The sequence below is a fragment of the Diorhabda sublineata genome, chromosome X (assembly GCF_026230105.1).
Source record: "Diorhabda sublineata isolate icDioSubl1.1 chromosome X, icDioSubl1.1, whole genome shotgun sequence".
Taxonomy (NCBI): domain Eukaryota; kingdom Metazoa; phylum Arthropoda; class Insecta; order Coleoptera; family Chrysomelidae; genus Diorhabda; species Diorhabda sublineata.
Window position 1 is genome coordinate 261,124 of NC_079485.1, and position 13,425 is coordinate 274,548.

General features: G+C 30.2%; 2 protein-coding genes across 6 annotated transcripts in view; one reads left to right on the forward strand and one right to left on the reverse strand.

Moving 5' to 3' along the window:
* LOC130450735 (inter-alpha-trypsin inhibitor heavy chain H4-like) overlaps window positions 1-13,425 on the reverse strand; it is a 15,209-nt gene continuing 1,784 nt past the window's right edge. The window contains exons 1-13 of one of the 4 annotated variants that reach the window (XM_056789333.1): window positions 8,884-9,287; window positions 5,701-5,846; window positions 4,706-4,948; window positions 4,306-4,509; window positions 3,919-4,182; window positions 3,339-3,641; window positions 2,762-3,284; window positions 1,933-2,217; window positions 1,838-1,873; window positions 1,527-1,568; window positions 1,068-1,292; window positions 848-1,013; window positions 1-104 (exon numbers count right to left, since the gene is read on the reverse strand). In XM_056789333.1, the coding sequence (XP_056645311.1) occupies window positions 77-104; window positions 848-1,013; window positions 1,068-1,292; window positions 1,527-1,568; window positions 1,838-1,873; window positions 1,933-2,217; window positions 2,762-3,284; window positions 3,339-3,641; window positions 3,919-4,182; window positions 4,306-4,509; window positions 4,706-4,948; window positions 5,701-5,838 (2,457 nt within the window). In that variant the 5' untranslated portion in view covers window positions 5,839-5,846; window positions 8,884-9,287 and the 3' untranslated portion in view covers window positions 1-76. Of the gene's footprint in view, window positions 105-847; window positions 1,014-1,067; window positions 1,293-1,526; window positions 1,569-1,837; window positions 1,874-1,932; window positions 2,218-2,761; window positions 3,285-3,338; window positions 3,642-3,918; window positions 4,183-4,305; window positions 4,510-4,705; window positions 4,949-5,700; window positions 5,847-8,883; window positions 9,288-13,425 lie in introns of those variants that run through there. The other 3 variants (XM_056789332.1, XM_056789334.1, XM_056789335.1) reach the window with 3 other exon arrangements.
* Window positions 12,546-13,425, forward strand: part of LOC130450734 (inter-alpha-trypsin inhibitor heavy chain H4-like) — a 20,999-nt gene continuing 20,119 nt past the window's right edge. Inside the window, exon 1 of one of the 2 annotated variants that reach the window (XM_056789330.1) lies at window positions 12,546-12,728. In XM_056789330.1, the coding sequence (XP_056645308.1) occupies window positions 12,727-12,728 (2 nt within the window). In that variant the 5' untranslated portion in view covers window positions 12,546-12,726. The remainder of the gene's footprint in view (window positions 12,729-13,425) is intronic. The other variant, XM_056789331.1, reaches the window with a different exon arrangement.

Consider the following 13,425-nt stretch of genomic DNA (forward strand, 5'->3'; position numbering starts at 1 on the left):
GAGAGTTTAATGTGTGTTTATTATACGCTTAAAAACATGAAAAATAAGTACAACTAAAATATCAGGTTCAAATGTATTATTTTGGACAACACACGCCTGCAAACCTGAAAAACAAAATAAATTTCACTTCTTAGTTTCCGTGTTAAATTTATTATAGTTGCAGTAAGAACAAAAAGTATTCAATTAATGGAAACAAACAATGAATTTATATCTTATTGAAAATATTTACAGCAACGTTTCATTAGGTCACAGAATATGAAAGTTGTTTTTCTCATTGAAGCACCCTGTATATGATCTTGAATTTATATTCTGCTAATTTTCTATTACAGAAAAATATTCTAGTGCTTAATAAAAATGAAAGTAACTAGCAAGTACTTTTGGATTTAAAATAACCGAGAAAATCTTGACGTGTTTTTGTTCCCCTGTATACAAAATGAAATTTATCGAATACTTGTTAGTTGCAAAGCTATTCTAAAACAAACGTCTTCTGATATTATAAAATGAGCTGTAAATTTTTAAAGAAGTCTTGATTTCCACGTTTGTAAATAAGCTCATACAAAACTGAGGTAAATACAAATAGATTTAACGGTTTATCTTCAACAAAATGGCAGTCAATACAATTGAATTTTCCCCTTATCATTCATACAATAAATGTTTTTGGCTATTATTAGTGTATTTTATACAGAATTATTGATTTTTCTCTTGATTATTACAAACGTAGTATTTTGAAGTAATTCAACTGGAATTAAGATTATATACAGCATACAAGTGCCTTGTTCTATCTACCAATATTTTATTGCCTATGACTATAAGTACCCATATATAAATAGATAAGAAAATGTCTCACCCTTGAAGATCACAGAAATATTTTTCATATGTTTGTATATCAGTCAACTGAGTGAAAACTTGAGGACATTCATGGATCAATGTACACTTTCCTGTTTGATGAGGAGTTGTTGAAGGACATTCGGGATGAGTGAGGACAGTTTCATTCAAACCCAGTTTGAATTCACCTAAAACAATCGTATTAGTAAAAATTACGAAAATTGACATAACTTGTTATTTACCTTTAGAGAGATTTAAAGTCCCATTGTCATTCAAAATTCCTGCTAGCCATGGAAGTTTTTGTTTCAATTGTTCCAATGGAGATGGAGTACTTTCTGTAGTGTAAACAATTGGGAGAGGTGTAGTGGAATGATGTGTTGCCATATCAAAAAAGTTCAGATCTTCTTCTTCTTCCTCTTCTTTAACAATAAACGAGTACGAAGCTGACGGCATATTTATACCGCTGGCTATAAGTAAATATTATATCTATAAACAATATTTAAAATATTCCTCAAACAGATTTGTGATTCAAAATTTAATGGAGAAATGGCGAAAATATCATTTTAGTGCTAAAAAAATGAGGTATGGAACAATATTAATGAATGACACGGTATATTAGCAGATTAATGTTTAAAATGAAATGAGTATACTATTAGTTTTACATGAACCCATCGTAAAGAGATAGAAAGTTACCAACAAACCTGCTAATGGTAGCATGGGTGCTTTGGAATGATATAAATTAGCTGCAATAAAAACAACAATTTAGATTGAAATCAAAGGTTTTATCCTTTGTAAGTGAAACTGTTAATAGTTTTTGCCAAATTAAAATTTCACTTTAACCAGTTTTAATAATTAGGATAGTTTTCATACTAAATGATTATTCATCAATGATATAATTCATATTGTAAAAAGACTGGCTTCATTAATGTGACATTTTAATAAGGAAAAATAACGAAAATTATTTAAAAGTTGGAAACTTTCATGCTAGAGTCTTACTAAAACAATTTTTTACCTGAGAGAGGAACTCCAGCAGCTATCATTGGATACCCTATATAAAATGATGATGAGTGAGATAAAATTTCAAACAAAGCAATTAGTACTACATACTTTTGTCACTTCCATCTTCAGTATCCACAGCATCAGTTTGGTTCGGTTTGACTACTACCAAAGAAGTAACGTCACTGACAAATGAATATTTCAAAGCAATTCTCAAAGCTTCTTGGGTAGGTCCTGTTTTGTTATCAGCAGCTTCTCGTTGTTTCAAATATTGTTTAAGAGTTAAATAGGCCCACAGTCGTTCCAAGTTACCCACAGATTGATTTACAACTGGCACAAGTTTCACTGGACCATTGATTCCCCAACCTTCTACTAAAGATGGAGCAAAACCGGGATCTGCAATTGATTTGTTACAAACGAATAAAAGATTTGAGAATATCATATTTGTACGATTTTTTGAGAGAAATTTGTTTTGAGAAATTGAACTTTCAACAATTCCATTTCCCTTGGAGCTTTATGATGATACTAACTTCTCACATTACCAGTTGACTTACTATTATATATATATATATATATATATATATATATATATATATATATATATATATATATATATATATATATATATATATGAAATGTTATAATTGTAGCTTGTCTTCTCTGGATCATGTGTTGTCTATTTGAGATAAGCAAGATGCAGATAAGGGTAAACCTGATTCAAAAATGCAAGAAAATAGACTGAGATGTTATCAATACCAGAATAAATTAAAAATATACACATCTAACAGTATTAGAGGTGAATTTTTGGTTTGTAACGTTTCCAAACACAACAATATCGGTATTGATAGTACATAAATGTTATGAGTAAAGTTCTACCGAGATAACATTTGTGTTACTATTTAATTATTATTTCGCATACTACTCATTTACTAGAACTAACCTAATATTTTTCCTGATATCACAAAGTCTGAACCTTCGAACAAAATGGGAAAATCTTGCTGAGTAACTTCAGTTACATTATTCACATATTTAAATGTAACATTTGATAAAAGAGGCGAGGAAATCTGCTTATAAAACTCTTGTAACTGTAATGATGCATCAGCTCCCTCATAGATGTGTCTGTTGAACCCTAAATTCTTCAAAGATATCTTCTGTAGAAAGTTCCTATCAGCACCATCTCCGAAAGATAATGAAAATATTGGAGTTTTTCCACCGTTGAGCTCGCTTATAGTACTAATAATTCTATCATTATTAGTTTCACCAACTGTAGCTTCTCCATCTGTTAAAAATACTATTATGGGTTGATGTTTCTTATCTTCTTTATTTTTTAAGACTATTTCCAAACCAACACGAAGAGCTGATTCGATATCAGTACCACCATACGCTTTCAACTTCTCAACTACACCTTCAGCTTTCTTTAAATATTCATCAGATGCTGGATACGGAGGAGGAATTGGTTGTTGCTATAAAAGACAAAATGCATATTACTATTATAAAACAATTTTTCGTATTTTTACCATTCTATTTGTAAAAAGTGCTTCTGAGTTATCAGGTTTTGCCCATTCATCAATACCGGATTCATATTGAACAGCTTGTTTATCAATATTCCACACTTTTACAACTGACCCAAATTCAACAATACTAAATATATCTTCTTTCTTCAACTCTTGCAGAATACTTTTCATTGCCTCTTTCAATTGCATCACCCTAATACCTTCCATACTACCACTTGTGTCCAAAATAAAGACAATCTGTTTTGGAAGGGCTGGGAGATCACTTGGAGAGAAGAAATGTACAAAATGTCCACCATCAACCAAGATCTAAAAATTTATTTTTAGAATTAGATTAACTGTCATGTTAAAACTATGAAAAAGATTATTATTTTTGTAGCACTGAAGAAAAAAGGCATAATGAATCAAACAGGTAAATATTTTCTATTCAGCTTTGTGGTAGTTTTGACTATAAGTTCTTATTAATAAATGAACTCAGTGTTTCATCTCTATTTAGCACATGTAATCAAAAATGAAAAACTGGAATCATGAAAAAAAAAAGGAAAAAACCTAATAATAACAAGCTTTAAAAAACTTGAATTCTTACTTCGCCTCCAGGTGGTAGTTTCTCTATATCATATTGAACAACAAACTGTCCAGCTAGTCCATATTCAGCTTCTGTTCCCAAGTCAGTTGCGTATTGCTTCTGCTGTTCTAAATCTGGACTAAATGTAACAACAGCTGAACTGGCGTTAATCATTTTGACATCAGCATTGGGGTTCAGTTTTTCATCAGTTTTCGAAATTTCGTTTCCTGATCTTAATGGGGGAGCCTTTACAAATCTGAGCGGACGTGTTTCATCAATGTGTACCTAAAATAAATAAAATGTAACAGTTATTCTGAAGTATGTAATCATTCTCAAATCTCAGCATTAATTTACCAGATTAATTTGATAATATATAAAAAAAATAAAAAAATTATAATTCATTATCACCTGGACATCTAAGTTTTTCACTGGTTGACCAGGATGTATGTTAATAACTAGTTCATACTGGTTATTTTGCCTTTCTAATAATTCTTCATATTTCAAATAGAATATGGCTTTTTTTTGTGGTTCCACATTCACAGATACTGTAAATCTATTAGAATCTCTTGCGCTAACACTGACATGAGCGGCACCTTGTCCTTCTTGTACTGCCTAAAAATACAAAATCCAGTTATATCAATAAAAAACAAATGAACTGAAAAATAACGTATGATTAGGTCTAAACAACTTCAATTCATTATATATAATTCGCAATCATCAATTAAAATTTTTCAATTAGTCTTACGGAATGATTTGGTGAGATATGAAATGATAATATGAAGAGCTCATTCAGAGACCTATTTTTTACCTTATCATAAGTTTTTTTAGCTTCTTCTTTTTCTTGAACATAAGCCTCATATTGCTTCCCATCTATTTCCATGATAAATCCAGAGATGTAAGCTTGTTCTGGTATCACAACTGAAAATGTAGCTTCGTGAGCTTCTTTGTCCAAATTTTTTACTTTGCTTGTGATTTGACACTTAGCAAATCTGTTGGAAACGTTCGCTTCAACTCGCATCTCATAAATTTTCGGAAAAACTGGAGCATCATCCTGAAAATAATTTCAATAACAAAATTACAGTCTTATATCCATTTGAACATTCTAAACACTGACTGTATTTGAAAACAATTTATAATGTACAAAAGACGATGATGAAATATTGTGTAAGAAATATTTAAAGAATTGTTCAGATTGGCTAGAGGCTTGACTATATAGAAATACAGTCTATATTCTGCACCATTATCACTTTTTCTCCATAAACTCTCTTATATGGACTACAGCACCTCAATAATAGTGATTGTGATTTTGTTATTATGGGGTATTCCTCTTTGATCTTCTTTTATTCCTTTTTAAATCCTTCATTATGACCTCTGCTCTCAGAATCTGTGCCAATTATTTGAACTCTCTAATCAATTGTTCTTTATTTGACCACATCATGCGCGCTTTAAGCGAGTGAACCCTTTTAGTTTTTCTATTTGATTCCATTGTTTGCCTTTAAATTATCAAACTTTTTGTTTAATCATAAGTGTAACTCACTTCCACGCCCCTGAATTTTTGAACAGTTGTTTTATTTTAAATTTCATTGGTATTTTTATATTCATCTCAAACAGTACATTAAAGCCCAAATATCAAGTTTCCTATCGCTACTGTTCATGAAGTTAAAATTCGCCGAAAACTTTTTATTCTAATTGTTTTCTTTGTGATTTATAGAGTAATTTTTGCCAACCTAGTATTGAAGTATCAATTAAATTTTATGTTTATTTTTGTAAGTAATTATTATAATTTTGGAAAATATAACTCACTTGTTTCTTAGTGGCTTCATTTCCTTCTGTAACGTAGCTGTTGGTAGAAGTTACTAAACTACCTGATTGTGGCAAACTGTTTATCAGGGGAAAAAGACTTATCAGAATACCCGAGAGGGTAATCACTTCAGCTCTCATGACCAAATCTGTAATTTTGAAGAAAACATTCTTCTCAATTCATTCAGTATATTGCATAAATAAAATTCATCAAATGTTTAAATTTGAAAAAATGTACGTTTCCCGCCAAAGCCTTTCAGATTATGTTTGCTAAGGACAGAAAAACAAAATAAACATGTATTATCCCGTAAACAAAAGTTTGGAGTTATTTTTATTATATCTAAAGATATAAAATTCTTACCTGGAATAAAAAGAAAGTTTATTCTTCAATTTCAATTCATTTTAAAGAGTTCTTTAATTACTTTATTTATCTTTTTATACATAACGTATTTTTTCAATGTCTTTCAATGTGCATCTGAATTACAATTTATGTAATTGCCAGATACAATTTTAATCGTTATTGACATGATGGCGGCAAAATTCAAAAATAAATAAATACGCGTCTTCTACATATCATTTCTTATTTAAGTAAATTCGCATCAAAAAGTAGCTTAACCAGAAAATCTTGGACACTTTTTCTAAAAACATAGTCTTAGGAATTATGTAACTAAACAGAAAAGCTATAACTTAAGCTTAAGTTATCCATTCGTCACATCTAGCATCTAAAACAATATTGTTCTTTATTCCACCCCATTGTACCTATAAATTACAGCCACTATACATAACTGACAGTCCAAAATCACAATCCCAATCCCAAACACATGAGCTCCCAGCACCAGAAATAATTGAGATAAATACTGAGCTGCAATCTTCAGAAAGTCCTGAAGTAAGTGCACCTTCATCAAAGTTTTTATCATCTCTCGTTTCTGTAGAGCCATTAAGTAGGTTTAAGACTATTCCATTTTCGCCAAAGTTCGTGAGACCATTACCAAAAGCCGAGCCCAGAAGGCTACTAACACGAAGGAAAAAGTAAAACTGCGCTGTTTTGACAGACATTCCCTAAAAAGATGCTCCAAGGAGTCTGATGATAAGAATTACTTGTTAAGAAAAATAATAGAAAGGTTAATAAGAAGAAAAAAAATGTGGGGAAAACACATCTTCCGTCAATCACCATCAATCACAATGCAATAGTTGCCAAAATTGGGCTCATGCACTTATGTTGTTCTCATTTCTATGAGGTATCTCAACTATTTTATTGCTTTTGTTTCTATGTTTCATATGTTTGACAAAATTTGTATAACAACTTAATAACTTTAGTGACTCTGTTGGGTGGTTCAAACGACTCCGCTCTGCCTTACTTATTGTCATACTCTTACAGAATTTTATTGTTCTCAGTAAATTATGCTTTCAACTTTCGGTGGTTTTTTTTTCAAAATAACGTTTGTCGTTATGGAAAGTTTCCACATAACATCTTAACGTTTTTCTTTTTCCCATTTTTTAAACGGTTTCTAATCATCGATACTGTGTGCATAATAAAAATGTGCTACCATTAGAACAAAATCCATGTATAACTAATACCGAGGGATATCAGTGGATTTATAAACATGGCAAAAATTGATCATCGTTCTGTGATACAAAATTTTTATTCGAAAGGTGTTAGCTCAACCAATATAAAAGCTGAACTAGATTTTACTCTAGGCAAGACGGCTTCTCCGTTATTAACAGTTAAATATTAGGGTGTAGTGCAGTTTAAACGAGGCCATCGACTTGTGAAGACCAGCATAGTAGTAGTGGTCGACTAAGTGAGGTGATGGGTGCCGCATTTACTCACTATGGAGCAAAAACAGCGTCGTGAAGATATTTCCATCGAATGTTTAGTAATATTCCATAGAAAAAAAGCCGATTTTTTGCGTTGTGTCATAACCATGGGTGAATCGTGGGTCCATAACTTTACCGCCGAAACAAAAGAGCAATCAAAACAATGGAATGAAAAGGGAGAACCGGCTCCAAAGAAGGCGAAGACCATTCCATCTGCGTCGGTTTTTTGGGATGCGCGTTGAATAATTTTCATTAACTATTTTGAAAAAGGAGAAACTATCACTGCGACTATTATGCGAACTTTTGCAACGTTTGAGCGAAGAAATGAAGCAAAAATGACCGTATTTGACTACGAAGAAAGTGTTGTTTACACCAGCTGCCTCATGCACCCTATTCACCAGATTAAGCACCTCTCGGATTATGGCTCAGTGATCAAAGATTTTCCAACAATGAAGAGGTGATGGCGGCAGTTAATTCTGAGGAGCTTGACGATTCTTATTATAAAGAGCCTGCCAACTTGTCGGATGATGGTTTGCTGGATTTGAGCGCCATAGATGCACGGAAAAATGATTAAGTATAGTTTTTTTGTTATAATTTGATGTTTTTCTTATTTTTTAATATTATGTTCTTCGTTTCAATGTTTAGCTTTAATGAAAAGTTTTGACATGAATTTGTTTATTTTGTCCCCATCATTGTCACAGTTTTATCAAAAAAAAACAAGGGCATGTGTTAGGGATTATATGCCCATTGTGATAGAAACATTTTGACAAATGCGTTTCATTTTCGGTTTAAATCGTACTTTAATATTATTATTATTATTTTTTTTTTTCGTGTTTCTCTATTAAGTTTGAGTTATTTTGGGCCAAATTCGGCTGTGGTGGATTTATATTATATCTCTCTAACTTTGACACCTTGTATACATTATTATTGTATGGAAGAAAATAGAAAATACTAATCGACGGAATCTGGGCATTTTTCACAAAAATGTATTTGAACTTAATTTATTAGAAATTACATCCTTCTTTGTTAAGGAACTGATGCGATTATTTCAAAAAATTGTTAAATGAAAAAAAGCTCTTTCGATGGCTATTGTACAATAATTTCGCAATAAATAAATTATAAAACTTCCGAAAATTTGAAAATAAATAAAAATGAAAAATTCATGGATAAAATTATCAAAAATGAGGATTATTCGATTTAATTACATTAATAATAATTAATAAAATACCGACACTTTATTCAACTCAACAATTGGAATATTTTATGCCTTATTAAGCTGCTTGCCACATTTTTATATATATTTAAATGATAAGAAAAACTATTTTGTCATTAATTCTATTTCGTTTTATGATTTATGTAAAAACTCACCTGAAAAACGAATAAAATGTTTAGTGTTTTAAATATAATATGCTATTAATATCAGACAACAAAATACTCTTGACCACTTTTCTTGTTAACTAACTTAACCCAAGTTGTCCCCACCAAAAAATAAAAAAACAAATAAATCAAGATGACCCTGGGTTATCCCCGGCACACATTCAGCGCACTTAAACAGAATCAAAACACTACAAACTGATAAAAGACCGGTTAGTCTCTAACCGTTTACTCTGTTTACATGTACTGGAAACGTGTAAATGTATACTGGGTGGGCTGAAGAACTTACACTATTAGTATTTTAACATATTTACAATTATACTGAAATTTGTAGTAATAAATTCTTGTCAAAGTGACCATAATTTATTTTATTACCTTTAAATAATACCTCCTACGACTGTTTCAATAATACCTAGAATTTCTATGAAACGAAAAATATGGATGGGAGATTATGGGGGAGATGGAACAAAAATATATAACATAAAGCCAGAATAATATTTTGAATGATTTTAGTATATATAAATCATTAAGGCTATAATATATTATAAAAATCAACTCAAATCTAGAACATCGAATAATGTAAGAAGCAATACGAGGTCTGGCTATTAAATAACGCGACTGATTACGAAAAAGGGTTTTATTATAAACATTATTCGAACGCTCCCCTGTGATGTGAACAACTAGAAGAAATATATCGAGCATGTCATCAAAGAAGAATAATATTTGTGATGATTTTGTTAAATTAGTCCATAATTGTTGTTCCGAAGAACAGAATCAATTCGTAATTCATAAAAAATTGTTTTCTTTTGTAATATAATTACACATGGAAATCCGTGCAGATTAACTGTATATTAAATATAAGTTTTAACTTTTCATATTAAATATTAAAATGAAATTTCGGCTGTTTGCACAAAATGAGCCAGAAGAGAACTTTCGAATTAAATAATTAGGTTTCATTCAAAACATTTATTTCATTCTCAGCTCACGTCACTTACAATTGAAGTAATTTCTCTCTTGACAATGGAAAAAACTTAAAACTTGTCTAGATACAAAGTGGAGCAAACTGGACGAGACAAATAAAAATATTTATTAATCTGCCTCATTTATGAATAAATTATATAGAGCGTATTATTGGAAACGCTTTGAAGATTGGAAAGAAATTTAATCAAGTTAATACACCCCCTACGTAAATTGAAATCAAAGTATAAACCATTTGTGACGATTACTAGGTAGGTTGAATCTATTTAGTGAAATGTTTGCGTGATACACTCTGTACAAAGCTAGACTATCCATGAGTTCTTGGCAATAATTTTTGTGAGGTGTATATAATCTTAGTTTTTTTTATTTATTTAATACATTTTTATTCTATGCTAAGCTAAGAACTGATGGACCGCACTACGTATACCTATCCATCAAGCTAATAGTTATAACAATTTTTAGTTATTTGTCAAAAACTGATATCAACAAATGTATTTTGAATTATTTCCTCTCAAGATCAATTCAGCTGCTACATAAAAGTTCTCCGGTTTTCCCCACTTTCATTTTTATTTCGTGATAACTATAATTGACATAAACATTAACTACGGTGATGTTGATGAATTTATCCGCACATATTGAAATTATGAAACCATTAAAAAATACAATGAATAGCTTGGTACTTATGACGTGCTGTTGTTATCTACTTAGTCCGGCTAGAAAAAAGAGGAATTCCAATATATTAACTTTCAATAATAATGTCCAGGTATCGGTTTTAGTATTACAATTATTCAAATGATATATATATATATATATATATATATATATATATATATATATATATATATATATATATATAAAAGATATAGTCCTTTAAGAACTATTTCCGTTCTTCTTCCGCTCTTCATTGCCGTTCGCGTGTGACGTTTGCCGTTTGACGTTTGTAGCCAGTGTTGCCAGAGCTATTTAGTGTATTTTATACACTAGTACATTTTTCCTTTTTTCTAATACATTTTCCCTGCGTTCGCAAATATAAAGTTATTGTATATTTTCGTTTAATAAAATAAACTAGAAATTGTACTAGATACTAAAAAATTTAATTTAAACTTATGTTTATACATCTTTCTATAATTTTATTAAATTTGTTTGAAGTTAGTACAATCTAGTACATTTTCTAGTTCAATTTTTACATTCAGCTTTTAAATTGTGGCAACACTGTTTGTAGAAAATTCTACAACATAGTCATAAACTTGAGATTGCTGCCGTTAACCTAAAAAATTTGTTTTTCTTATTGACGTATGTACTACTTTTTGTTTTCGTCATATTTCGTGTTTTTGTTTGTAATCCAATATTTATGAAAAATGAAGGAGAGTTTTTTTTATTGGTGGTAAACGTAAACGGATGTGATTGGCTCTTTTCTATTGCTACGAAGGGTGGAATAAATAACAATGTCGTCAGGCATAACAGGAATTTTTTCGAGCGTCAAACTCATGTGGATTAAGCTCCTACAATTAGTTTGTACAGATGAGTATTTAGTTTTTCATGAAGGATTTATCTCACAGAACGAGCAGAATACCCAACCACAGCACCATATTTGCGTGTTTAGTGTTTAAAGGATATGCCTCAGGGTTTTTTACTGTTCGTGGAAGACCAGGTGTTCTTTTCACGTTATTAATTTTACTGTAGCTCTTTGCACGTGAATACGGCCATAATATTAAAATATTTGACATTATGTGGTGACCATTGCTAAAATATGCATCAACTGCGAAATTTCTATGTTTTTATATACAAACAAATGGTATATCATTTCATATGTTTTTTTCATAGTCAAGTGAGTAAAGGCTCTAACCTGGTCAAAATAATTTTTTTTGTTAATAAGTGAATCTTGATTGGTACTTCGAAATGATGCCAAAGTTTTTAGGAAAATTTGATGATACTTAGAAAAAACATCAATCGACTTCCAAAAATCAGTTTCCCGGTGTTTAAAGTTTACAAATTTTTTGTTTAATTTACAAAATTGATTCCATTTCATATGTTTTTATGTAATCCAGTTAATAAAGGTCAGCACCTATTGAGATAATTTCTTTTGTTGATAAGTGAATCTTGATTGGTACTTTGAAATGACGAAAAGTTTATGAACATTTTTGTGCTATTTGACCAAAACTTTTTGCTTTATTCACAAATCTATTCCAGTTCATGTTGCTTTGGTCTAGTAAATAAAGGGCTTAACTTGTCATATGTTTCTATTAAAGTATTTTTTTTTTCAATAAATAGATGTTGAGCAAATTTACTTCATTGAGTGCAATAGTTAAATGCCTATTATAACTTTTTTCTAAACCCTGAGTGACTGAGCTTCTGTTTAAACAAAAATTATACCGAAATTTTTCCAAGAAAAAAATTGGGTAACAACAGATATCTATCCTAGTGTAATTTTTTAACAATATATTATCTTTTTTGAAATTGAAAAATATATCACAAGTATATTTCAACATTGTGTATTATTGAAATTCTATCAACGTATACAATTCAAGAAATTTTGAAGTTTTACAATATTTCTGAAAAAAAAAGATTCTAAAAATTATTTTCAATGTTTTGGATAACCTTTAACTTATTGATACGCTGTTAACTGGAAGAAGAAAAATCGAAATATTCTTTGGAATGATGAAAATGGTAAATAATCAAATCTTAGTTACTCATTTCAACATTAATTAACAATTGGGATAACCCCAGGCGAGTGGAATATAAAATAAAGATATGCTGCTGTTTTGATTCAGTCGAACCGTGCGAGTGAGTAGTCGTCATCTACAAATAAGTATATATATAAATATATATGCGTTAATAGTGCTTTGTATACTTGAGATAATGTAAGTACTCATAAAATATGTTTAAAGCTTTTGATAGATGCATGTTATTAATTAATGATGCTAAAAGTTTATTTTTTGTATCTTTTAATTATATTATTTCAAATTATTACATTTTATTCGTAAACGTTGAAAAAGTTCATGTTTGTTTACACTTTATATAAATTTAAAGTAAACATTGTGTTGAAATGAAAAATGCCCGTAATAATTTATAGGTTAAATATTAGTCCAATCAAATTAGGACTTCAAACATGCCAATACAGAGAGCTACTGTCAAAAATTTAGGACATAAATTGTTTATATCTCTGTCTGAAGGGTCAAAATATGGTTTTCCTTAATTTTCGAGAACTTGTAGATATTAAAAAAAACTACAAAACTGTAGGTTAATCCACAGGATTACTTCGCAAAATGAAGAAAATGGCTGAATGTAAAATTTTCGATTTTTGCAGTAAAAAATTGTTTATTATAGTTATAAATTGAAACACTGCAGCTTCCGATTGGTCTTTTCAAGACGAATAAAAGGATGTATTTGACATTTGCGTTAATTCTATTTTGTATTGAATTTTAAAAAAATTTTCTCGCCACTAATCTATAGATTTAAGTAGCGTCGAATTTAGGGTGGGTCTAGCGGTGGCTGAAGCGCCAGGCCCGGAGCGCGTAGAGGTTCCGCAAAATTATCGATTTGTTTTAATTAATAACT